Here is a 27144-nt window from a genome sequence, read left to right as displayed (position 1 = left end):
GCATTCTAAGCCCTTCTGTGTTACTTGATTTTTTTTTTTTAAACATATGCGTGTAATACGTTGATTCACAATGAAAGGGAAAGATGAAAAAGAGAAAACAGCTGGAAGTGGACTTATGATTACCTAGGAGGGATTCCAGTTGACTGGGAAAAGGAGTTTCTGAATGCCAGGTGTCACTCAGACCCCATCGAGTTGTCAGTGGGGCTGTTCAGGTCTGATGCTTCCCACCAGATGTTTGAGCCTGTCTGCGGTGCGGTCGGCTCCAGCCCAGGGACAGGGGCAACAGAAGGGACACTGGGGCCAGATTTTGACTCCCAGAGGTTGGAGGGATGAAAACAAGCAGCACCGTGGGGTCTCCTCTCTCCCTCAGAGAACTGGAGAGTGGCCCTCAGCACACCCCTAACTCTCCCCAAATTGCTGGGGAAAGTGAGAGTAAGGTCTTACTGTGCTCTTCTTTTCTCTTTCTTCTCTCTCTCTCCTTCCATCCCTCCTTTCCTTCTCTCTCTCCTTTCCCTCCCTCCCTCTTTCCCTCTTTCCCTCCTAACCTCCTTCCCTCTCTCCCTCCTTCCCTCCTTCCTTCCTTCTGAAGAATAGCTCCGTTGAGATTGCTGGCAACTGCCACATATGGAGTGAAGCAGTTGTTTAAACTGGACGGTCACAGCCTATGTCTCAGTCAGGCCCCACCTCCTGCCCCTGAAGCGTTTTCTTCCCATTCCTAGCTCCCTCAGTATATTAAATTATCTCAGAGACATTACATCCTAGTGGACATCAAGCGTCAGGTGAATTTTTGGAGTTTTGCCTTCCCCAGGATATGTGTGGACCAAATCAGAAGTGGTTGACAGCAGAGTCAGTGATCAAACAGGTAGCAGGGTCCCTATAATCACAAGTGGATGCCTCAGATCCATCATCCTAATGCTTAGTTTGGAAAAGAGGGTGATGAACAGGTAGAGTCAAGGACACCACATCTTGGGTGCACTTTGACCCTTTCTCATACATCCTGAGCTGCGAAGGTTTCCCTCCTTGTCCTTATGGTTCCCCTTTATGGCTGTATGACTTACATCTGGAAGCTTGCCCGGGGCCTGGGGCCCCACTCTGAACCTCCACTTGCCATCACAGCAGCTCATCAGCCTTTTGTAGCTCTTTGGCACAGGTAGCAAAAAGATTTCTCTTCATTCGAAGAAAGATCTTCATGACCACCCCAGTTTCCCCACTTGCCTCCTCTCCAAGCCTCCTCTTCATGTTTGTTAGGGTTCGGAGGAGGAATGGAGCTGTGGCCGTGAACATTTGGGTCTTAGAGCTGCCCACCCACCACGCCTTGCAGGAACATTCCCTTGAGTTAGCCTTCTCCTCAAGCTTTCTTCTACAAGATGTGTCTACAGACATGTACAGTTTTACACACATGGAAACCTAGCTGTTTATACTGGAACACCACACAGACGTCACACTTACATGGATTCTCACCCTTTCAAAGTGGGCTCCTTGAATAAATGTATTCCGATGATACTGCCAATGCTCATAATATTAGAAAACAAAATGGGGCGCCTGGATGGCTCAGTTGGTTAAGCGTCCGACTCTTGATTTCAGCTCAGGTCATGATCTCAGGGTCCTAGAATCAAGCCTCCCATTGGGGTCCACCCTTGGCATGGAACCTGCTTGAGATTCTCTTTCTCTCTCCTCCTGCCCCTCCCTCCCTCCCCTCCCGACTCTAAAAAAAAACAAAACAAAACTGTGGAATTCCCTTCAAAGCCTCGGAACATTATTTTGAATACTTTCATGGTTGCAAGTCTATTTAAAAATTAGTTTTTCCTTAAATCAACTCTATTGAAATATAGTTTACATATAATAAAGTACTCAGATTTTAAATGATTGATGAGTTTTGACAAATTATACACCTGTGTAAATACTGCCACAATCAAAATATAAAATATTTTGGGACGCCTGCGTGGCTCAGAGGGTTAGGCATCTGCCTTTGGCTCGGGTCATGATTCCGGGGTCCTGGGATCGAGCCCCACAGATCGTGCTCAGCAGGGAGTTGCTTCTCCCTCTCCCTCTGCCTTTCTCCTGGCTTGTGCTCTCTCTCTCTCTTTCACTCTCTCTCTCAAATAAATAAATAAAATCTTTAAAAATATATATAAAATATTTCTACCACCCCAGAAAGCCCCTTCAGACATAAATGCAAACGTCAAACTTTTTAGTTTGGGTTTAGAAACCCCCAACAATGATCTAGCGTTGAGCCAAGTAAATGAGTGGGGCAGCAGAGCGGACACATGCTGCTTAGTGCCTTGTGACCTTGGCGGCCTGTGGACTGACCTAAGGCAGCGCTGAAGGGGGGTTCATATATGACTGAGGACAGACCATTGGAATGAACCTGCAGCTTCCTGAATGGCTACTCTGATGGACGAGTTTCTGGAGCAAGAACTCATGAGTTAGAGTATTTAAAGACACATTCATTCACTTGACAACCAAGCCCCAGCTACGGACCAGGCATCGTTCCAGGCAATAGGGAAGTGGCACCCTAAAAACCATTCATCATTTTTCCTCTCTGCAGTCGCTGTCTGGTGGGGGGACATGCCAGTAGGTGAGAATGATGTAATTTTAGGAAGCAAGAAGTGCCACGAAAAAGAAAAAAAGTAGGTGAGGGGATAGAAAATCATGGTGAGCTATTTTAGGAAAGATAATACGGCCATGTAACACATCTTTATTTTATTTTCATTTTGTGAAGAAATCACAAGGCTGATTCTACTGTAAGCTGCTTTCTAAAAGTGACATGGGATCTTCCTTAAAATGTATTTTGCAAAGTACTATTATCTGTTATATATATATTTTAAAAGTGTATGTTGGGGGAAGGGGGCTCCATGGCTGGAGAAGTATGGAGAAAGTTGGATAAAACAGTTAAGCAGTTCTTCACCAAAGACTTTCTCAGAGTCTTTAATATACTAATATGAATTGTAAATATTCATGAGGCAAGATGATAGTAAGCCAAATTTCCCAAACTTTTTTCTCTTGGGAATGCTTTCAACTTTAAGCGTCTCGAGTGTGGGGTGTTCTGCATGGCACCTTGTGGGAAATTCTGCTCTAGAGTTCTCATGCAGCAACAGAGAGGCTCAGTTACTTGGGCAAGTGAGGCGAGTGGAAGAAGTCTCCACTTACTGAGTATCCCTCACATGTGCGACACTCACTGTGGTTCACGCAGGGGGCCGGGTGCTTAAATGTGGAGGCCCCACAGCAGCACCGTGAACAGGAATCATCATTGCTCCCTTTTCGTAGCAGGGAAGCTGCTATCGGAGAGGTTAAGATACGGAGCCAAGGGTCACGCCATTCCTTGCAGAGTCGGGATTGGAACCTACACTTGTTTGACTCTGAATCCAGACTATCCAAACCCATAACACTGTGTTGTCTAAAGGATGGTGGAGGGTGATGGCAGCCCAACTAGCCAACCTTTTCCTTCTCCCAGCAGGGCATCCACATAGACTCCTAAACCCCATGTCCTATTTCTCCTGCAAGTGTCGAGTATTTGTTGTGCTGTGTCATGCTGGCCATGGACTGGGTTCTCGGTAAGGTCAAGCAGCCCGGGGGGTGGTGCCAGGGTCCGGTCCACAGAAGCTCAGTAGGTGGGGCCCGATGGCTGTGACCCTGAGTGGCCCTGGCCAGAATGCTCTGCTGGAACCATCCATCCATTTCTTCCCCTTGCTGGCATTTTCTCCCTTGTGGCCGCGTATCTTCTCCTTCCTCTCCATCTGCTGAAGCCATTGGGATGAGGGGCCCGCGTGTACGCCGGCACGTCTTCCAGGACACCCGGAAGGCACCCAGACCCGACAGGCCTGCAGTGGCCAAACGCTGGTGATGAAGTTGGCTCCGTGAGGGGGCAGAGGACGTGGAAAAGTGCCGGCTGGCTCTAGGTGGAGTCTCCCACCTAGTATCGGGGGGAGAAAATGGGGGGTTTCTGTATTTCCTGGAAAGAGCAAAGGCATACCTTTCAGGAGAGACCTGAGACAGATTTTTTCTCCCACTGTGCTCACCTTCCTCTCATGAGACTGCTGGGGGGTTTGGTAGAGGTTAGTCACTCTTACTAATTCATTACTAATTTGGTTAGAGGGAGACTGGCCTTTTCTGAGCTTTATGCTCAGAAACTCAGGTGTTCCACAGCTGAGCTCCCTGTCCCCCCTCTCCGTATACACCCCTCCACCTGTGGCCGCTGTCTCCACACATGGCCTTGCCCCCTTCCTGGCGCTGGGGCTGGAGACTCTGCCCCTTTTCTTCCACCTTGAATCGGTGACAGCCTTGCCTTCAACCTCTGCAGGCATCCCCACTGCCGTCCTTTGGTCCAGACCTCGTACTCTGTCCCAGCTGTTCTGACAGCCCTCACTCCTGCTGGTGCTACCTCTAATGCCAGCCATGTGCCAAGCCGTCAAGAGGCCTCTGCAGCAACAGCGTACTGGGATTTTTAGAAGCAGCTTCGAACTAGACTCATAACTGAGCCCCGTGCTGGGCAAAACGAGCCCAGAAGACATAGTTATCCAGACCAAGAAGGGGAAGGTAATTCTGTCCAGAGAGTGAGCAAAGACACAGACAATGACTGTGTGCTGTGGGGAACTTGAGTCGTATGACCCTGATGAAGTTTGAAGGGCAAGCTGTGTGGCAGCAGGCGCTGCAAGCAATCTAGTGCTGCATTACAAAGCAACCCGAAACCTAGTGCTTCGAACAATGACAGCATTCAGTTTGTTCACACATCTGCCATCTATGTAAGGCTTGGTGGGATAGCTCATTTCTGTTCCACTTGGTGTGAAGGCTGGGGCTGGAATCCCTCTGGAGGCTCTTTCAGTAACATGTCCGGCAGTGGATGCTGGTTGCAGATGGAAACTTTAGCTGGAGTTGGCGGGAACAGCGACATGTGACCGCTCCATGAGCAGGGAAGACTGGGCTTCCTTACAATGTGATGTCTGGTTTCTAAGGATCCCAAGAGAGGAGCCAGATGGATCCTCTATCAGGACTTAACTTCAGAGGCCGCAGAGCATCAGTTCTGCTTCATTCTCTTCATTAGAAGCAAGTAACAAAGATCAGCCCCGATTGAAGGGGGGGGAACACAGACCCCACCTCTTGATGAAGGAATGTCGTTGTCACACTGGAAGACATGCATGTAGGACAGGAGATACTGGGGTAGCCATCCTCATAAAATACAGTCAGCCACAGCAGGGCACAGAGCTGGAGGCAGGCAAGGTCTAGGATCTGTAGCATCTTCAATACCGTACCAAAGGCATGGGTTTTTATCTTGTAGGAGGCAGGGGGGCCAGTGAGCCATGTTAATTTGGAGATAGCCTGCTCACATTTGAGTTTGAGAAAGCTGTCTCTGGGGTGGTGGGATGGAGGGTTTTAAGGGGGCAGCCAGTGAGAGATTGCTGCAGTAATCCAGGGAGAGAGGGGGACCCGAGACAAGACATGACCTGCACACACAGCGCAGGTCGAGTAGGAGAGGCGCCAAGGAGAAATCAGGGGGCTTCCACCAATTTTGATTCAGGAGGCCTGGGTTTGGGCCTGACTTCTATATTTCAAAGACACCACCACCTCCCACCAGGTGATTAGGGATCAAAACTGAGTTAAGAGCCACCAATTTAGCCCAGTTACCTCACAGGGAAATCAAGGGCCCAAGAGGCCCGGCACTGGCTAAGGGTTGCATGGTGGGGTGAGAAGCAGGCCCCAAACTGGTCCACCCCAGGCATCCCAAGGGCCTGGCCCTTAAGCCCAGAGGGCCGGCTGCATGCAGGATGCTGTGCAGGCATTTGGGATCCCCCTCTCTGGACTTCAGTTTCCCCGTTTGTAAAAGACAGTGGGACCAGTTTTCCGAAATACCTTTATCAAAAAATCTTAAGAATTCCAAAATATGAGGTGAAGCAGAGCAAAGGCTCCCTAGGGAGGCAGGGGTGGAGTGCTACCTCTGCCTCTAGATGTAGAGGCTTCCTTCCATCCCTGGTGAGGAGCTAGGTGGCCACGGGCTCAGGCAGGAGGCAGTTGGGAGAGGCATGTGGTTTTGTGGGTGTAATGGCCTCCTTGGATTTGGAAACCGTGAGCATGGTGCGTGGGCAGGCAGCCAGTGCCGGGCCCTGTCAGAAGCCCCAGGCTGGCCTCAGAAAGGCTCTGCCCCGGCAGGTAGGAGAGGGAATGTCAGCTCTGATCCCACAGCCCGGAGAAAGGCCCCTGCACAGGAGGTGGGCTCAGCTGTGCAAGGAAACGGAAATGAAGGTGGAGCCCCAGTAGCTGTCCTAAGATGCCAGCCCTTCAATTAAGGGAAGAACTTGGGCAGGCTATGACACATCAGGGCCCCCCACCCTTCCCTGAAGGAAAAGTGCGGTCTCCAGAAAGGGGCACCTCACAGGGGAGCTCAGCGATGTGGGGCTCCTGGCTCTGAGCCTGCTCTGGCCCAACCCACCAGCCGAGAACCCAGGAAATCCCAGAGCTCAGCCTGGAGCCAAGTCCAGATGCTACAAACCGCTGTCCACCCTCCGCGTTGGGTATCTGTCCCATCAATCCAAAGCTCACATCCCCATTTCCTCATACCTACAGGACAGGCATATGGGGTGCGGTAGGAGGCAGAGACAATGGCCTGGGGCCTTCCCAGGGCCCCTATTATCCATCCAGGAGAAGCAAGCACAATCACAGATACCCCAGATAAGAGGTGATAACAAGCTGGGGGGGGGCATTCAAACCAGGCGGTTTGCATCTTCATGGTGCATTAGAGGGGAGCCTCGGAGAATGGGTGTTAATGGTGGAGAGGAGAATGGAGGACAGCTCAAGAGGCATGAAGCAGTGTGACCTAGGGCTTGTTGTACCCCTGGGAGTGACCGGGACAGGCTGGAGAGTTGCCTCCAGGCCTCCGAGGACACAGGAGGGAGGGCAGAGCAGTGCCCACTGGGCACGGTGGTGCAGCAAGGGAAGTCAACAATGCTGAGGGCCCTGGATGTGGGTCTGGGGAGTCGGGCCTTTGCCTCGGGGGCGCTTCTCCAGCCCTGTGGTTTTGCGGGGCCATTTATGCTGACCGGGATGTGAATGGCAGGAATGGAGGGAATGGCTGACAGCGCTGAGCCAGCGCATGGGGTAAAGCACTGATGTTACCATGGTGCTGCTTCACCCTCAGGACCCTCCCATGACGGGAGTGTCCCCGGGGAACAGGTGAGCAAACGGGCCAGACGGCTGGGCCTCCCTGCTGCAGAGGTCCCACAGGGGAAGGCCAGGGTCACACACAGCAGGGCTGGCTGTCCCGAGGCCTCACCGGCCAGTGTCTCCCCCGCAGGTGTTCGTGCTCTGCCACGGCCTCCTGCAGCTCTGTCAGCTCCTGTACAGCGCCTACTTCAAGAGCAGCCTCACCACCATCGAGAAGCGCTTTGGCCTCTCCAGTTCCTCCTCGGGTCTCATTTCCAGCTCGAATGAGGTAAGCAGGAGGTTCTGGTGCATCCGACCGCACGTGTGCGCCCCCCGAGCCCAGGGTCCGGTTGGGGGCTCTGCGAGGGGCAGGGGAATGGGGAGCTGGGACGTACCCGTGGGGGATAGGAATGGGTAGATGCAGCAGGCACTGTGGCAACTACATTTCCTGAGGCTTCCCTGCACCCGGCCCTGAGCAGAGAGCTCTGGCAGCGCCTGACCCTGGGGCCTCGTCACAGCAGCCCTGGGAGCAGGTGCTCTACTCCTCCCACCTGACGGATGAGCCTTCAAACTCTGTGTCTCTCTGATTGAGTTCTAGGGCCACGCACAAGCTGACGTGGCTCTGCTCGTCCGCAGTCCGGGGGCGGACGAGTCTTAGGCCTGCAGGTGGAGAAGCAGCCCCAGGCCCGAGCCAGAGCTGCGCAATGGCCTTCACTCCCAAACAAGCTCGGATCTCTGTGACCTCCCGGCAACGGGGATTTCACACTGTCCCTCAGTGACCGCACATCAGAGTTGGAGGAGGATGGGGCGGCCCCAGGGACCCGGAGTGGGAGGTCATTGGGTCATTGGGTCAGCCAGGGGTCACTGGAAACCAGGGAGGGAGAGGCCGGGGACGCAGCCGAGCTCCCTCCGTTGTGGCCGCCACACCGGTGGCTCCACGTGAGGAGATGGGGCTCCCTGGCCTGGCTTCTCTCCTCTCTTTCCGCAAGGCCTCCCCCTCCCAGAGCAGAATTCGATCCTCCCTTGACTTAGTGGAATTCAGGTCCATGTAGTAATCTAGAGCCTGGCCTCCACCAGGGCAGCTTCTAAGATGGAGCCATAAAAGAAAGTGGGGTGCCTCCTAGCACCACCCTCAGCCGCCACCTTTTGGTGTCCCCACCCCCCACCCTGCTCCCAGCTGGAAACGCTCCTTTGCCCTTCACTCGTTCACCCTCAGTGGCCTACACAGCAGTGCCCTCAGGAGCCCCTGCCCTGTGCCAGATTCCCCCTTGCAGTCCTAGGAGTGGGGGTGTCTCTGCATAGCCATGGTCTCCAGATGAGGAAGCTTGCATCTAAAGCCCAGGTGCCCCATCCAGGCTGGCCACATCCATGCACACAGGGCAGCCAGTATCTGAGCCCAGGTCTGTCTGATGGCCCCCATGCTAAGGCCTCCCTCTGAAGCCCCAACCCCCCTCTTCCACCAGTCCTCCCCACTCCCTTGTCCACAGCCCTGCTCTGCTCCAAATCCTCTCCTCCAAGCACATGGCCAGAGTCTGTCTCGGTGCCCCTCTCTGCACGCACTCCCCCCAACATGGGCTGTCTTCCGCACCTGGGACATGCAGGGACTTGCCCACATGCAGCGCTGTGGCCCATCAGTCATCCCTGCTGGCCTCAGGCCCTCTCCTCTGAACTCCCTCCCAGAGCCACTGCTTCCTGTCTGTGTCTGTGTGTTTTAGGGTGTGTGTATGTGTGTGCGTGCACACGTGTGTCTGTCTGTGCGTCTGTGTCTCGGCTTCCTGGTGATGCCGGTGACTGGTCTACCTCTCCATGTAGGCTGTGCTCCTGCAGCTCGGCCAGCTCCCGTATAGCACAGATCACAGCACAGGGACCTGGCAGTCCTCCCACGGACTGCACCCTCCTCGGGTTGGCCTATGACTTTAATAATGCCCCTGGCACATCTTGTCCTCACTCATGAAGGGAAAACAGAATCTCTGACATCTGGGTCACTGCAGTCCTATCCTAAGACCCTGGCAGGCATCACTGATCAACCACAGTCGTCTTTCCAGCTGAGTCCAGACTCTGACTCCTTCTCAGCACGGTGTTCTAGGCACGCTACTAATCAGTAACAGATTAGTATCAGGCTGCTGCCCAGTCTGAGAGCCTTCCAGGCTGATGGGTGAGTGATCGGGAGAGGAGGGCTGGGTGCAAAAGGCCAGTGGCAGGATGAGGAGCTTGGCTGATGGGAGAAGACATGGGCATCTTGCCCTGTGAAGCAGCCGCTTCTCCGGCCCACTGCTAAAGGCCAGGCCTGAGCAGACAAAATCAGAGGGAGCCCTAGAGGCCCCACCCTTAATGCCTCCCACCAGTTTGCCCGGGGCCTCCTGGGTTTGGGACACTGATGGGCAGGGATGTGTTACAATGGGGCTTGGGTTGTAGAAGGGCTGAGGGGCTGAGTGGTGGACTATAGAGGCCCTCCCCTCCTTAGCTAGAACAGCTTCATGTATATATATAAAATGATATATTGTATCATATTGTATCATATTGTATTATATTGTATTATATTATATTATATTATGGAAAAACTGTTTTTGCAAAGGGACTCCACTGCTGAAGAAAAGTTTGGGGACCCAGGACTTAAGCCAGCATCAGCCATAACAGCTGTGGAGGTCCCACTTCCTGCCGAGAAATGAGCACACGCCCTGGGAGTGCTGGAAGGGCCAGTCCAGATGGGCAGGGCCGGGGCACCCCAGGCCTTCCTCCCCCTTTGGGGCACTCTGCCATCCCTCACCCAGACCTTTTAAAGTTAGTTTCAGTTAGTTTAGCTGGTGTAGTCTCACACTTACAATCATTTCTTGAAAAAATGATAAGAGAAAAACATGGGGAGATAAAATCTAAGAAGCTTAAGAATAATGCTTTGCTTCCAGGTATGGGTTTCAGAATCTCCTAGAATGATATCTGGCCAGGGGCTAGAGCCACCCCCTGGAACAGGCTGGGCTGCTTCCCCACACACCTTCACATCCCCTTTCTGTGTGTGGTCTTCTGGGCAATTGTGTCCTCTTGAACAAGCCTATCATTTGTTCATTCATTTACTTACTCAACAAATATTTGATGAGCACCAACTATGTGTCAAACACCGCTCTAGGTGCAGGGAGGCAGGAGTGAACAGACAGAAATCTCTGCTCGTATATCATTCTAGTGATAAATATAACATTTGTTTATAGAAGTAAATAAAACTTGGTAGATCAGATTATAGTAAATGTATTGAAGAAAAGTAAAGTCACGGAGGGAGTGGTGGTTATATTTGAAATAACTATTTAAATTATAAAAATATTTAAATGTAATTTAAATTATAAAATATATTTAAATATAACTTAGATTATAAGTGATATTTAATTACTATAAATATAAGTTATACTTAACTCCTTTTTTATTGAGATATAATTGACATTTAATGTGATATTATTTTCAGGTATACAACATAATGATTGGACCTTTGTATATATTGCAAAATGATCACATTTGATCACATTAATGACCACAGTAAGTCTAGTTAACATCCAGCACCTCACATAGTTACAACTTTTTTTTCTTCTGATGAGAACTTTTAAGATCTACTCTCTTAGCCAATTTCAAATAAACAGTACAGTGTTATTACCTGTTGTCACCATGCTGGGCATCACATCCCAGTACTTCTTTTATAACTGGAAGTTTGTACCTTTTGAGCACCTTCACACATTTCACCCACCGTCACCCCCTTATTTTTCAGAGAAGCCCTTCATAAGAAGTTTCCATCTCAGCAAAGGTCTAAAGTAGGTTAGATGTCAGGGGAGCCCTGTGGACAGGTAAGAGAAGGGGCAGCAAGTACAAAGGCCCTGAGGAGGGTATGTGTGTGCAGCTAGGAGAACAGCTGGAGGCCGAGCAGCTGGGGCAGAGGGGAGGAGAGGGATGGAGGAGAACAGGTCAGAGCCTTCACGGGGAAGCAGGCTCTGGGACAGACTTTGCCTTTACTCTTTTGGGTTTGAACGGAGGTAACGTGGTCTGACGTGTCAGCAGGACCGCTCTGGCTGCTGGGTGGAGAATAGGCTGCAGGGAGGCAAGAGTGGAGGCAGGAGACCCAGGGAGGAGGCTGCTGTAAGAGGTTCAGATAGGATACTGCAATGGCTCAGACCAGAAGGTAGTGATAGAGGTGGAGAGAAGCAGCTTCCAAGGGGCTGCTGAAGGTCCAGCCAGCGGGATTGCTGACAGCTGCATGTGGCTGTGAAAGAGCAGTCAGGGATGATGCCCAGGTGTTTTGCTTGAGCCATTGGTAGGATGCAGGTGCCATTTACTGAGCTGAGGATGACTGGGGTGGGGGGACCAGGTTTTCAGGGGGAAGATGAGGCGTGACGTTTGAGTGTGCTAAGCCTGTGAGAATTAGAAGCACACACAGAACATGGAAAGCCATGGGACCAGATGAGCTCACCAGGACAAGAGCGGAGGTTCAGGGACTGAGCTATGAGAGTTGGGAGTTCAGGGAGGCGAGGAGGAACCAGCCAAGGAAATGGAGAAGGAGCCGCCTAGGGGAAGAAAACTAGGAGAAGGTGGTATCCAGGAAACTCAGTGAAAGAAATGTTTCAGGAAGGAATGGTCATCTGAATCACATGGTGCTGAGAGGTCAAGTAAGAAGAAAACTGAAATTTGGCCAGTTGGTGATCTTGATAAGAACCACATACCAAGACTCTGTCTCCTATTTCCTGAGACGGGGCACCTGCTTTTCCAGCCAGAAGGAGATTGTGGTGTGGACAGGGCAGGGCTGTGGGTACTGACATTCAGGGCTCCCCCAGTCCAGATGAGCTTACATTCTGGGCCAGAGGATCATCTCTTTGGATGGAGTTGTAGTCAGAAGATCTGCCAACACCCTGTTTTATCATTTAAGACCTTGCTCCCTAAGCTGAGCCTTCACTTCCCTTCCCTGGCTCAGTGTGGGGCTCAGAGACCACACCTTCCAGGGAGCACCAAGCACATGGAGTTACTGATGTTTACAGCTGGGAAGAAGGAACTTAGGGGTGACTTAGTCCTCCTCCCTCACTGACAGGAGTGGAAGTAAGCCCAAGGAGGACCAGGGGCAGGTCAGTAGCAGAGCTGCTGGGGCAGAAACCCATTTCTCCGAGAGGCAGTAGACCAGTCCAGTTAAGACTGGGTGCTTTAAACTCATGCAGTCCCTGTTCAAGCTACCTCCTAATCTCATGGCCAGGACAAGTTACTGACTATTCTGAGTCCCACTGTTGTCACAAAAAAGAGAGTTGTTGCATGATGAAATGAGATAGTACACATTGCTTGGTGGTTATTCTGACCACCAAGCCAACATCCCTAGGGCATTTAGTTAGAGAGTATGTGCTATTCCTAGGAGGCAGCCAGAACTGGAAGCTTCCTTGGACTTTGCCCCAAGAGGTTTGGGCCTAAGATGGTTGAAATTTAGGCTATGAGCTTTTCATGGTCTCTAGATGCTTCCCTTTGTCTGATCCAGGAGGCTGAGGCTGGGAAGGGACAATAGGGGAGAGCTGAATCAGCACATCCTGGGCCCACTGTGAGGCTCTCTGGGTGAGGCTGACACTAGGTGGCCTCTTGCCTCTCTGCTTCTCCTGGGCCAGCTACAGTCAGGTCTTCTCTGTGGGTGAGTAGGGACAAAGTCTCTGGTCTCACTCAGCCCCTCTGCTCTCTCTGCAGATCAGCAACGCCATCCTCATCATCTTTGTCAGCTACTTTGGGAGCCGGGTGCACCGTCCACGGCTGATTGGCATTGGGGGTCTGCTCCTGGCTTCGGGTGCCTTCGTCCTCACCCTCCCACACTTCCTCTCAGAGCCTTACCAGTACACCATGACCAGCGTTGGTAAGTGGCCTCCAACCCCCGCTTCAAGGGGATGCGGAAGGAGTGGGCATCTCACCAAAGTTGGTGGGGATGCTTCTGGGGCAGTGGATACCACTCTAGGCCATGCTGTCCTCTCCCACCAGAAAGGGTCTTTGGCTTTCATTGTTTCGCTTCTCCCCAAAGCACATCTGAAAGTGAAAACATACGAAATTATGTAGAGCTTTGGAGCAGCCCTGACTTGCTGAGATCAGAGCGTGCAGCTGGTGACTCGCTTCCCCCTCTGATTCCCTGTAATTCCCTGTGCTTCATGCAAGGAATGATCCAGTACACACAAGGGGGGATGCTTTCGAGCAGTGCCTGTGATGGGCTTGGCGGAGGGTCAAAGCATTGCCCATGATGAGATCTGTGGATTTTCTGCGTGTTTAATCATGTGTTTAATGCTTCCTGACATTTGTACAATCATCCATCATTCTTTAGGTTATAATACACATAAACTGTGATCTCATTTGATTTTCCCGGACACCTGTGAAAGGTAGAGAAAAGGTCTAAGATGAGAACTTGGCACTCAAAGTTGTCTAGTAACTTTCCCAAGGGCACCAGTTAGGGAGAGACAGACCCAGGTCTCCTGATTCTCAGACAAGTGGCCCCTTCTGCAATACAGAGTCTCTGGTTCTTAGTGATATGCCCTGTGGTAGGGAGAGATGTATGAGGATTTTGCATAAGTAATAAATAAGGAATTAAATAACACGAACTTGCCTGGTAAGAGTTCCCTTGTCTTTAAAAAATTATTTTATTTTTAATATGAAAAAATCAAAATATAGCAAAGTAAATAATACAACAAACACTTATATACTGATATGAAGATAAATCTGTTTTCCTTCAGATACCTCTTCTTTTTTTCTTTTAAGTTTTATTGAGACCTAATTCACATACCATACAGCTCACTGTACATTTAAGGTGTTTGGGTATATTATGGTTTTGGGGTGTGTGTGTGTGTGTGTATGTTTTCAAGTAGGCTCCATGCTGGGCATGGAGCCCAACACAGGGCTTGAACTCATGACCCCGAGATCAAGACCTGAGGTGAGATTAAGAGTCAGAGGCTTAACTGACTGAGCCACCCAGGAACCCCTCTTATGTTATTTTTTAATTGTGGTAAAGTATATATAAAACAGAAAAGTTGGGGCTCCTGGATAGCTCATTCTAATTAAACGTCTCCTTTTGGCTCAGGTCGTGATCCCAGAGTCCAGGGATGGAGGCCCACATTGGGCTCCCTGCTCTCTGGGGAGTCTGTTTCTCCCCCTGCCCCATCCCCCAACTCGTGCTCTCTCTCTCTCTCTCTGACTGAAATAAATAAATAAAATCTTAAAAAAAACATAAAAGTTGCCATCTTAACTAATGGAAGTGTACAATTCAGTGGCATTAATTACATTCACCACTATTTCAACTATCACCACTATTTCAATAATTTTTTCATCAACTCCAAACAGACACTGTACCCATTAAGCAATAACTCCCCACTCCTCTCTCTCCCTAGCCTCTGGTTATCTCTAATCTGCTTTCTGTCTCTATGAATTTGCTCATTCTAGGTATTTCATATAAGTGGAATCATACAGTGTGTCCTTGTGTATCCCGCTTATTTCATTTTGCATCATGTTTTCAAAGTTCATCCATGTTGTAACATGTTGTAACATGTATCAGAACTTCATTTCTTTGTGGCTGAATAATATGCCATTTTATGGGTACAGTACACTTTATGTATCTACTCACCTGTTGATGGACTCTTGGGTTGCCAGATGCCTCTTTTTCAAAAAGAAATAAGACAAGGGTTATTATGCTAAGCGAAATAAGTCAGTCAGAGAAAGACAAATACCATGTGATTTCACTCATATGCACAATTTAAGAAACAAAACAGGTGAACATAGGGGAAGGGAAGGAAAAATAAAATAAGACAAAAACAGAGGAGACAAACCTTAAGAGACTCTTAACTATGGGAACGACTTGCTTCCGGGGAAGGGGGTGGGGTTGCTGGAGGGGAGGGGGGTGGGGGATGGGGTAACTGGGTGATGGGCATTAAAGAGGGCACTTGATGTAATGAGCACTGGGTGTTATATGCAACTGATGAACCACTAAATTCTACCCCTGAATATATACATACACCATATGTTAACTAAACTGAGTTTAAGTAAAAAATTTTTAAAAATTAAAAAAAAAAAAAGAAACATTAACTCCTTCTTGGCTCCTCACTTCCTCCCCCACAGGAGGTGGCCACTCGCCTGTAGTTTGTGTGCTTAAGTTCATTGCATATCAGTATACTTTTTCCTTCTAGTGTTATGTCTTATTTCTTTAGGCTTATCTTTTTTCTTCTACTGGTTTGGAAGTTATACAGTATTAGTTATCCTTATGTTGAAACATTTAAAAATTATTAGAGAGTAAGATCGACTTTTCATTGGGGGTGACACATAGTTCTGTAAATTTGAACACATTTATAGATTTGTGTAGCCATCACAGTCAGGATATAGAACAGTTCCATCACTCCGACATGTCCATCATGCTATTCTTTTATAGTCACACTCTCCCCAGGCACTGCAACCACTAGCCCGTTTCCATCACTATAGTTTTGTGGCTTCGAGAATAACACAGAAATGGAAACATAGAGCATGTAATGTCTTGAGACTAGATTCTTTCCTGGGCCATAGGCCTTTGAAATTCACTGAAGTTGTTGCATATATCAGTAGTTCATTCCTTTTTATTGCTGAGTAGTATTCTATTGTACGATATACTACAGTTTACCTATTCACCCACTGAAAGACATTTGAATTGTTTCCAGTTTGTACCAAGTACAAATAGAGCTGCTATAAATATTTGTGTTTAAGGTTTTTGTTTTTGTTTTTTTTTTGTAAATACAAGTTCATGATGTTAACATCTTTTCATGTGCTTATTTGTCATGCATATATTCTCTTTGGGAAGGTGTCTGTTCAAGCCTTCTGCCCATTTTGTAATTGGATTATTTGTTTTCTTACTGTCCAGTCTGAGAGTTCTTTATAAATTCTGGATACAAATTCTTTATTGGGCAGAAGATTTGCGAATATTTTCTCCCAGTCCTTAGCTTATCTTTTACATTCTTTTAACACTGTCATTTGCAAAGCAAAAGTTTTTCATTTTGATGAAATACAATTTATAGTTCTTTTTTCTTTAACGGATCATGCTTTTGGTCCACATTTAAGAACTCTTTGCCTGGGGCGCCTGGGTGGCTCAGTTGGTTAAGCGACTGCCTTCGGCTCAGGTCATGATCCTGGAGCCTGCTTCTTCTCCCTCTGACCCTCCCCCCTCTCATGTGCTCTCTCTCTCTCATTCTCCCTGTCTCAAATAAATAAATAAAATCTTAAAAAAAAAAAAAAAAGAACTCTTTGCCTAATTCCAGGTCAGAAAGATTTTCTCCTATGCGTGTGGTTTTTGTTTTTGGGGTTTTTTTTTTCTTCTTAAGTTTTATAGCTTCCCACTTACATTTAGATCTATGATCCATTTGAGTTAATTTTTTAATAAGATTCTTTTTCTTCTTTTTGCCTATGGATGTTAAATTGTTTGTGTCATTCGTCAAAAAGACTATCTTTTGGGGTGCTTGGGTGGCTCAGTCAGTTAAGTGTCTGCCTTCGGCTCAGGTCATGATCCCGGGGTCCTGGGATCGAGTCCCACTTCGGGCTCCCTGCTCAGTGGGGAGCCTCCTTCTCCCTCTGCCTGCCGCTCCCCCGCTTGTGCTCTCTCTCTCTCAAATAAATAAATAAAATCTATTTTAAAAAAGACTATCTTTTCTCCACTAAATATTTTTCGCACCATTATGAAAAATCAATTGGTCATACTTGTGTGGGTCTTTTTCTAGACTTTCTGTTCTTTTCCAGTAGTCTCTGTGTGTGTTCTTTCCCACTGTCACACTGTCATGATTCCTGCAACTTTATAGTTAAGATTTTAAAATTGGGTACTATGATTCCTCCAACTTTATTCTTCTTTTGCAAAATTGTTTTATCTATTCTTATTCATTTGCCTTCCCATATAAATTTTATAAACAGCTTGTCTATCTAAAAAAGATGCTTCTGGAATTTTTATTAGAATTGCACTAGATTCATAGATCAATCTGGGGACACTGGACAAGTTTATTGAGTCTGCCAGTCCATGAACACAGTATGCCTCACCCTTACCCTTACATTTTAACACTGACCTATGACTTAACAAACTCTAAAGCTGATGAATGTCTCTATTCTCCAACAGAACAAAGTAAGGATGCTGGGATATTTTACTGCTCACTGTCCTCTTCCATCTTCCATGTTTTTGTTGACCCGTACTTTAGTTCTGCCTGTCTTTAACCTCCCCCCAGTACCCATTATTATTATAGTCGTTGTTAGTTATAAATAAGTCAGCACTTACGTGTATTTACCCACAAGTTTACTAGTTTCTTTGCTCACAATTGCTTCTTGCATTTCACCTACCCTTGTTGATTTAATTTCCTTTTTCCTGAAATATATTCGTTAACATGACTTGCAGGTGGGCCCATGAATGAGAAAATCTCTAAGTCTGTGTCTGAAAATGTCAGTTTTACCCTTGTCCTCGCATTATGGTTTGGCTGCAAGCAGGATTTTAAACTCATAGTTATTTCTTCTCAGTGCCTCTGTCTTCTGGCTCCTCTTTCTGGTATTGGGACTTCTCCATCAGTCTCATCGTCAATCCTTTCTGGTAATTCTGTTTTTTCTCTCTAGTTGACTTTAAGATTTTCTCCCTTCTTTGTGGTCTTGCATGTTTACCATATGGTGTCTAAGTATAGGTTAATTTTTACTTATCTGTTTGGAAGTTCAATGTGCTATTTCTTTTGAAGATTAAGGTTTTTCTTTGATTCTGAAAAACTCTCAGCCAGAAATGTTCCCGATATTGCATAGCCCTATTTTCTCCATGCTGTCCTCTAAAAATCCATATAACGTATTATATATAAAATATATAAATATATAATATATAACATATAAAATATTTTATATGTTATAACATATAAAATAAATATATAACATAGTATATATAATATGTATATACATAATACATTAATGTATTATATATGTACATTAATGTATTAATGTATTATATATAATACATTTTGATGTCTGGCCTTCTCATCTTTTGTCTTTCATAGTTTCAAGTGCTTTATTCATCTAAGCTGCCTCCTGGTAATTTCCTCAAGTACGTCTTCTTGCTCACTTAGTCTCCCTTCAGCTCCCTTAATCTGATCCAACTCATACTCTACATTGTACATTTTAATGGCTCTATATATTTTGCTAATTCCTAAAAGTTATTATGTTAGTTTTTCAAATCTCTCTGCCCTGTTTTCATGATTTTTGATATTGCCTTATGATTTCTATTTACTTTGGTCTCTTCAATTATTTTAAACAAATTTATTTTATAGTCTTTTTCAGTTTGCTCCCCTTAGCTAAAGTTTTGAGGCTGCTAAAATGTTTTGTGTTTGCTTGCTCTTGTTCATGGTGGATTATTTCCTGTATGTTTTATAATGTTTGACTGTGGGATCATTTGCAGTGGGATTTTTTTCCCCTGTAAAAATTTTGTGTGGTCTGGGTTGGGGAAATAGCCTTACAAAGTGGTTTTGCATTTGCATTCACTCAGCACCCCAGGAACAACATTGCTTTGGAGCTAATTTTATGATAATTTATTGGCTTGGGATAAACTTGTACATGTTTTGAAGGATGTAAGGAGTGGCAGTGGCTTTGTGATGAGCAGCAATGAGAGTCCACAAATGCTCATCCTTGGCCCACTCTATTGGAGGTGAAGATGTCTGAGAATAAGTAAGCCACCAAAGGATATGCTAAGGGAATAACTGATTCTGATTCCTGTTTACCTGCTTACTTAAATGTCAGGTGCTTTTTTTTTGGTCTCATCTAGAGGTCAGGTTCAAGAGTTGAATCACTTAGAATGATAGAAGGGATTCCTTTTTTTTTTTTTAAGATTTTATTTATTTATTTGAAAGAGAGAGAGAATACACACGTGAGCCGGGGAGATGGGCAGAGGGAGAGGGAAGAGACACCCTAATGAGCAGGGAGCCCTATGTGGGGCTCGATCCCAGGACCCCAAGATCATGACCTGAGCCGAAGGCAGATGCTCAACAACTGAGCCACCCAGGTGCCCCGAAGGGATTCCTTTATGGGTTCTGAGACTTCTGGTAGGGACAGACAGGAGGCTGGAACGGAAAAAGAATGGAGCCAGAGTAGCAGTGTCTAATGATGAAATGTCTGCTGGGTTCTGATCATGGGGATCTTTTCCCCACCTCTATGTAAATCACCAGTGAATTAATCTTTTCTCATGAATGCATTGTGGCCTTGTATCTATTTGGACTATGTAGAGACTGAGTTCTTCTTCAAGTAGGTCCAGGTGGAAGACAGACCCAAACCTAGGTGTCCTGCCATGCTCTTTCTCCTCCTCAGTCTAGACAAGGGATTTGAGGCCAGCTCTGAGGGAGAGTCAGGCATTGCTGTCTACCGTCCCAGAGAGCCCTGTGCCAAGCCCACTCCAGACCCAGGGTCCCTGCCCTTCCCCAGCAGCATGAGGACTGGGTTAATGAAATCAGCAGGGGAGCCCGGGGCACTGGGGCCAGGCTGAGGGGAGGGCATCCTGCCAGGCACCACACACTGTGGGTTGGTGGGTTGGCTGCCCAAAGCCTGGACCACATACCAATGGCATTTGCTTCGCACAGAGCAGCCACCACAGAGGGTGGTTAGAGATGGGCGGGCCTCTGAAAGCAATCACTCTGCTCCTTGTTAGGGATAGTCCGTTGGCTGGGGTTCAGCCCACCATGATCCTCCTTGCTCAGAGGGAAATACTCTGCCATTCCCTCCTTGACCTCAGTGCTCTTAGACAAACTCCACTGAGAGGGAACTGAAGGGGACTGGGACAGGGACCACAGCTGGCCTCTCAGCCTGCAGGGAGGAACCACAGGCCAGGAGAATCAACTTTTTCATTGTTTTTGCTCATTTCATCTGTGTAAATTCTATTTGCAACAACGAGGCCCGGCAGTCTCCCTTACTGTGGCTGGGGTCAAAACGGCAGCTGGAAGTGCTCAGGGCTGAGGCGCCTTTAGGGCATCTTCCTGGTGTCAGGAGGAGGGATGAGGAGGACTTTGGCCCAGGAGCCACATCCGTGGCATCTATCTGGGGCTGTGTGCTGGGTACCAGTGCAGCATGGGTATGTGCTGTGCTAATGTGTGCAAATATCCAGAAATCTCACTTCATGGGGAAAGTTTGAAATGCAACTCCTATCTCATATGTATTCCTACGGGAACTTTAGTTTTGAATTAGTCAAGGCGATCAGGAACAAATGAATTTTATTAAATGCACCACCCTCAGTGGTGTTCTGGGGTCAGGCAGTCCTTGGGAATGGAGACTCCCTCCCTCGGGCCACCTCCTCCACAGCTGAGGCTCAGTTCCTCCCCGTATGAAACAGACACTTGCTCACAGGGCAACGAGAGCTGGGAAGATGCTTGCTCAGAATTTAGCCTGTTAAATGTTGGCTTTTATAACTGGCAGTGGTGGGATGGGGCGCCTGGGTGGCACAGTCGGTTAAGTGTCTGACTTCGGCTCAGGTCATGACATTGGGGTCCTGGGATGGAGCCCCATGTTGGGCTCCATGCTCAGTGGGGAGTCTGCTAGTTCCTCTGCCCCTCCCCCAGCTCATGCTGGATCTCTCTCTTTCTCTCTCTCTCAAATAAATAAAATCTTTGAAAAAAATAATTGGCAGTGGTGGGGACAAGATATGTATTATGCTGGGTAAACTAGGGTCCCAAATGAGGAAGCATCCTGCTTCGTATAACAAGCTGAGTCTCATAGCTCATGGGCATGGGCTGATGGGCTGGGCATCCTGGGGGCATCTGAGCGCAGCTTCTCCCTCGTCCTCACTGTAGGTCTTCTGCTCTGGCCTAGAGCAGGGCTCATCACTCAACATAGTCCCTGCTGCATCCTCCATATGTGAGTCCATAGGATTTCTCTCAGTTGAAGCTGGGGCTGCTATTCTGTTCTATTCCCAGACCCTAGTTGGAGCAGTCTGGTCTGATGGGAAGAGCACAGACTTCAACATTCAAATGTAGCTCAGCCATTTACTTGCCAAGGCTCCTTAAGCAAGCTCCTACTTTACCTTTCTGAACCTCAGTTTCCTTATCTGTAAAATGGGACCCATAATACCTTCACTTTCAGGGTGTTCTGAGGGCAAAATTAACACAAAGTAGTATAGGTAAAGTGCCCATGTTAGCTGTCCAGCAAATTTTTCTTTGCCTGCCCTTATTGTGACATTTGAAATTTGTTACTCATAAGTAATGACCCCCAGACCTATTATGTCTTGATTGCTGATTTCCTCCCCTTGGAGCAAAGCTACTCCAGAAATGAACATGGGAAATGAAGAGTAACTATGTATTTTAGAAAAAAAATAAAGAGGGGCTGAACATTGTGGGAATCATGGAGACCTTTAACAACTGATTGCTAATTTTAAAAAGGCCAGGCAGACATTTATGAATGTTTAGATTTTCTAAATGTCAGAGGGGTCCGGAAATGTGCCCTGGCGCCTTTAGAAAAAAGACTAGTTACCCAGCCAAGCCTCCAAGACCACTTCTGGAAGGCACAGAGAAGTTTCGGTAGATGGGAAACAGACCAACGTGATATCAATTCCCTTAGGAGATGAAAGAAGGGTCTTCGGAAACCAGTGTCTGGCAGGACTAGGTGTAACCTGTGGAACCTCCTAAGCCAAGTCCAGAGGGAAGTCGGCCCCTACACAGACAATGGATGCACACAGGCAGGGAGCTTCCTGTAAGATAAGAGGTGGGGTTGGATTGTATTTTTGAAGCAGTCAAGAAAAGAAAGGGAAGAGTCAGCTTTCTAGTCCTTTATTCATAAATGTGTCAGCTCGTCCATGCTCATTCATCCCAAGGGTGTCCCAGGGAAAGAGGGTGGTAAGGAGGCATAAGGAAGGGAAGCCTCAGGCTCCTGAGTGACTGTATTTCTTCCTCAGTAGACAACACACAGGGCCTAGAATCAGCTCCCCAACCCCCAGAGCAGAACCCACTCCCCTGAACTGTGGGAGCCACTCAGGGTCCTTCCACTGAGGGAACTGCTCATGGCAAACAAGCTCAGGGCTGTCCAGTGGTGAACAGCCAGCTGTGGTGTGAGATGGGTATGCTTAGAAGGTGTTCAGGGCAGGGCGGGGGGATGTGTGAGTGTGTCTGTGGGGTAATTGTGTATCAGTGTGTGTGTGAGGGAAGGTATACTGGTGTGGACGGGAGGTGGATGTATGTGGAGGTGGGAAGGGTGGGGGTGGGGCTGTGTGCGAGGGAAGAAATGTGGGGGAGGCGTGTGGAGGGTGTAGGGGGACCGTGTGCATGTGTGGAGTGTGGAGATGGGGATGTATGTGAGAGGGAAAAGTGTGTATGGCAGGGGTTGGTCGGGGTGTGGAGGTGGGGGTGTATGTGGGGGGGGAAGGGGTAAGTGTGTGTGTGTTGGGGGGTGAGTAGGTGAACAGTTGGGGCGGAAGTTGTACAACCTGGCCAATTGGATCTATTTAACCTGAAAAGGAAGAGAAAACAATAAGAGGGGGGAAAAAAGTCACAAAACACATGGGGGTGATTAAATCAACTGAGAAAAAAATAGCCCCAAACAGATGAGCACAGCAAAACCTAGTGAAATCTGATGTGGAACATTTTTTAATGCATAGTGTAGGAAAGAATAGAAACCAATGGGGAGAAATGATAGAAGACACTAGACTGTGGTGCTGAGCATTAGGGGAAGGCCAGGGAAGGAGCTGGGGCTCCTCAGGTGAATTGGTCATTTCCATGGCAACAGGACCATGGCCTCTCTAAAGGCCCCAGCAGTTGATATGAGAGTAGTTGACCGTCAGGTTCTCTTAACATCTGCTTTGTGGGCAAGCCACAATCTCCCCCCTTTGCCAGCCTGGAAATGAGAGCCCCTTGTTCTCCTAAGTCTCCAGCTGAGGTCTGAGTAGGGACCTGAGCATGGCTCCCCCTCCCAGTAAGGCCCGCAAGGCTTGTTTAGTCATTTCCCCTGTTCAGGAATGAGGCTGGGGTGGCAGACCTGCTTGGGTCTGGGAGGAGGGGCAGTGCTGTACGGCAACCTGCAGCCTGCAGGTTGTATCCTGCACCCTGCTCCCCTGGGGAGAGTCACTTCTCCAGCATTCCCAGCTGACTGGATGTCTTGGGCGATGTGGGAGGTTGCAGGGGGGGGTCTCCTCGGGGGAGTCGGCACACAGGGTGGGAAAGAAAGGGTGGTTACTATTCCAGGGGCTTTGGGCACCCCAGGAAAACTGTTAGGGAGTGAGGGATAGCCCTACAGAAACAGTGTGGGTCCCTGTCCCACTGGGGATTATGGCTTGAAGAAACCATTGGCCTCTCCTGCAGGAGGCCTGGGGCTCCCTGAGGATCCCTGGAGGACACAGGGAGGAACTTTCTGTGCCACACCTGGTAGAGCAGAACTGTTGGCTGTGCCCAGATACCTCCTGTGGCCCAAGGGTTTGAAATGAGAACCACCAGACACATTTGGGTAGTGTGCCACCCACCAGGAGGCAGGAAACCAGCAAGAGACAGGGACAGAAGGACACTTCAGGATTCAGAGCTTGGACTGGCCACCATCAGAAAGGATGCGAGGCCCAGATCTAAAGGGGGAAACAGCACAGAGAAGTCAGGACCACCATGAGTGTGCTAGGAGGTGAGGCCTGTGGGAGGTGATTAGGTCACGAGGGTTGTGCCCTCATGAATGGGATCAGAGCCCTTATAAGAGGTCAGAGAGCTCCCTCACTCTCTTTCTGCTTTGTGAGGGCATAACAAGAAGTTGGCAATCTGCCACCCAGAAGAGGCTCTCATCAGAACCTATCTGTGCTGGCTCCCTGATCTCACACTTCCAGCTTCCAGAACTGTGAGAAATTTCTGTTGTTTACAAGCCACCCAGTCTAGGGTACTTTGGTATAGCAGCCCAGACTGATTCCATTTTATTCATTCTCCTTGGTTGGAGCCCCTCCTTATAGCCTCAGGCCTAATTTTGAGTTTTCAGGTTTTGGACTGTCATTCTTTCTTTTTTTTTTTTTTCCTCTCCTTTTTTTTAAATTAACGTAGAATATATTATTTGTTTCAGGAGTACAGGTCTGTAATTCATCAGTCTTCTATAATACCCAGTGCTCATTACACACATGCCCTCCCCAATGTCCATCACCTAGTTACCCCATCCCCCCACCCACCCCTCCCCTCCAGCAACCCTCAGTTTGTTTCCTATGATTAAGAGTCTCTTATGGTTTGTCTGTCTTGTTAACTATTCCTCCCCGTTTTGTGTCATTTGTGTCATTCACAAATTTGTCAGCTGTTACTGCTTTCACCCAAGCCTGTGACAACAGTGTTGAGTGGTGTGCAGTTAGGGCCATCTCCCGGGTTGCACTGGCCCATTGATGTCAGCCCTGGGCACGCTTTGAGCCAGTTCTCCCCAGAGGACTCTCCAGCCACGTGTCCGCATCTTGTCTACCAGGATATCATGACAGGCTTGTCAAAAGGCTTCCTCTAGTCAAGTAACACCATGTTACAACTTCCTGCTGGTCTACGAGCCCGACTAACAGAGGAAATGAGGTTGGTTTGGCATGACTGGCTCTTGATGAACTCATGTTGGCTCAGCTCATCATTTTTTTTTTTTCCAAAGAGGTCCTCATCAGCCTATTGAATAAATCTGTGAAGAGTATGTTCTGCTTCACTCCCAACTGGAGGGTGCATATTAAGCTCACATCTCTTCCAACATTTTAAATGGCTTTAAGCCACCATCCTTCTCACTCAGGTATATCTTCCGTCCCTACTGTACACTAAGAAAGAGTTTGATGATGAGCCAAGCCAGGTGATGCCTTCTTCCTTGGCCTGGTGGCAATTCCTTAGGGCGCAGGGGCAAGGGTGTGCGTGGGGAAAGCTCCTCGCCAGCAGGTAATATCCAGTCTTGTTTCACCGTGCACAGTGGACCTGCCCTCTCACATCTGGCCTCCTCAATACAAGTAGGCATTTTCCCCAGGGCTCCCTCTAGTGCTGGGGTGATGGCGTGTGAGGGGTGACCAGCCAGCCTCAGCCTCAGAACTAGTCTTACAAACTCAGTCGGAGAGCAGAACACAGGATCACTCTCCTTCCACTCCCTGAGCTCACTCTTTTCTTTCAAAGATATGAATCCATCCTCTCCTGATGATCAGCACTGATCTTACTTGTCTCTAGTTTCTAGACCCAGCCCCCAGGTTCTTAGAAACCTGGGCTTTATTGCCTGTCTCCAGGGTTCCACCTTCTCCCTTCTTCATTTAAATTTTTCAGTTTCTGGCCTCTTTGGATGAAAATTGATATTATTTGATCACTATGTCCCAGGTTATAATATACCCATTATTTTAATCCTAATAAGAATATCACAAGGTAGGTATTATATCTGTTTTGGAGATGAAGACATTGAGGTTCTGAGAGGCCCCCAACCAGTGAGTGGTAGAACCAAGATTTGAACTTGATTTGTCTGGTTTCAAAATATGAATCCCTTTCACTACCCCATGATGTGTCTCAGGCTGTCAAACTTAACTCTGTCAGTTTCTGCTGGTGCAGAAGAATCTGTTCTCCTAGTTTCCCAAAACGAAACTCAGAATACCCATAGAAATTTTTTTGTAAGTGGAGACTTAGTCTAGTTGGAATAGACCACATATTATTAGCGGGGCATTATGGAGTAACAAGGCTTTGTGAACTGCACTGGGAACCCAATCACTTATGATGTGTGAACAATCCACTTTGCAAACCACTTTGAGATCTCAAATCATCTGAGTTTGGGACAGTCTGTTCCAGGCCTCCTGGTGGGTGTTGCCAGAGTTTTCGGGAAGGACTGTTGAGTAGCTGAATTTAGGAAGATGAGGAAATAGGTCCTTCAGAGTGGAACATTCTGAATGAGGTTCCAGGGGTTTGCTGATAGCCTGAGGGCTTGGCACCTTGGCCTTGTTTCCAGAAAACTCTCCAGAAACACCCCCCAGGCCTTTTCCTATTATTCTCTTACGGATTACTTCTGAGGCTTGGGCCTTGCCTCACTTGACCCTACTCACCCACAAACCATGCCCCCTTCTGAGCAGGGAGGTATGTGTGGCTTTCAAGGAACATGACTTGAAGGAGAACTCACTGCCGCCCGTCTGTTCCCCAGAGGAACTCTCTTCTACCAGAATGATGAGCATGACTAGTCAAAGGAAAGCCCCATTTGCCGTGGCCTTCCTATGTTTCTTGACCGTTCTAGGGTCCTCTCTCAGACCTAGTTCCGGATCTTTGTGCAGAGACCTCTTACATCCTTGGCAGCCCTCCAGCTGAGCTCAGCCTGGCCACACCTGGAATGTGTGTCTTTGAACAATGGAGTGGCTAGACCTTGGTCTGCCCAGATTTGTCCTGTCTCTGTAGGTCCCATTCTGGGGAAGTAGACCTTCCTGCCACAGAGTCCCCTATCTTTCCAAGCCCACCGAGGGGTCCAGAATTAGAACTGAAACTCTGAATTTAAATTGTGGAATGAGTCAGAGGGTTGACTCACGTGCAACTGGGGTGGTGCTGGGGTAGCTGGAGGAGGAGAGAGGTCCCAGCCTGTTTCTAGTTAGCATTTCACAGCCCTGTGAAAACTGGCACAGCCAGACTTCTGGGTCTTGTGGGAAAAGAATGTGCTCTGATGAACTTGAGCCTTCCAGAAGTCTGCCTCGGGGAAGATGAGAAACAAACTGACATCCCTCTAATGAACAGATTCCCCTCCCTCCCTTTCTCAGGGCCCTCCAAGATGGAGGAAAGCGACCTTGGGTGGGCAGGCAGCCTCTGGAGTCTGTGGTGGCTGGAATAGACAGGCATTTCTCTGACCTTACCACAGGATTTAACATGGTGGGAAGGTCAGAGCTAGCAACATCAGAAGAGGAGGGTGATGTGTTTCCATAAGTCAATGGAGAGTAACTGGGTAGAGGGCCTTTGCTGGAATGCTTGAGGAATGGGGAGAGGTGGCTCTGTCTCCTTCACATGGGCCTGAGCTCCTAAAGGAAGCTGAGAAACCACTCCAGGGAGGAGAGGGGTGGGGTGGACCAAAGAAACTGAGTCCCCCCCACCCACCATCGGTTTTGCCAAGGTCTTCTGACACAAG

The 27144-nt window shown here is 48.2% G+C and overlaps 1 protein-coding gene across 1 annotated transcript in view; it reads left to right on the top strand.

Moving 5' to 3' along the window:
• Positions 1–27144, top strand: part of SLCO2A1 (solute carrier organic anion transporter family member 2A1) — an 83963-nt gene that overhangs the window by 30299 nt on the left and 26520 nt on the right. The window contains exons 2-3 of the mRNA XM_081826666.1: positions 7286–7423; positions 12820–12982. Coding sequence (XP_081682792.1) covers positions 7286–7423; positions 12820–12982 — 301 coding nt within the window. The remainder of the gene's footprint in view (positions 1–7285; positions 7424–12819; positions 12983–27144) is intronic.

This window comes from Leptonychotes weddellii, chromosome 1 (genome assembly GCF_054177405.1).
Source record: "Leptonychotes weddellii isolate Sample4059 chromosome 1, ASM5417740v2, whole genome shotgun sequence".
Lineage (NCBI taxonomy): Eukaryota > Metazoa > Chordata > Mammalia > Carnivora > Phocidae > Leptonychotes > Leptonychotes weddellii.
The sequence above is the reverse complement of the archived record's forward strand: the minus strand, read 5'-3'. Positions and strand labels throughout refer to the sequence as shown.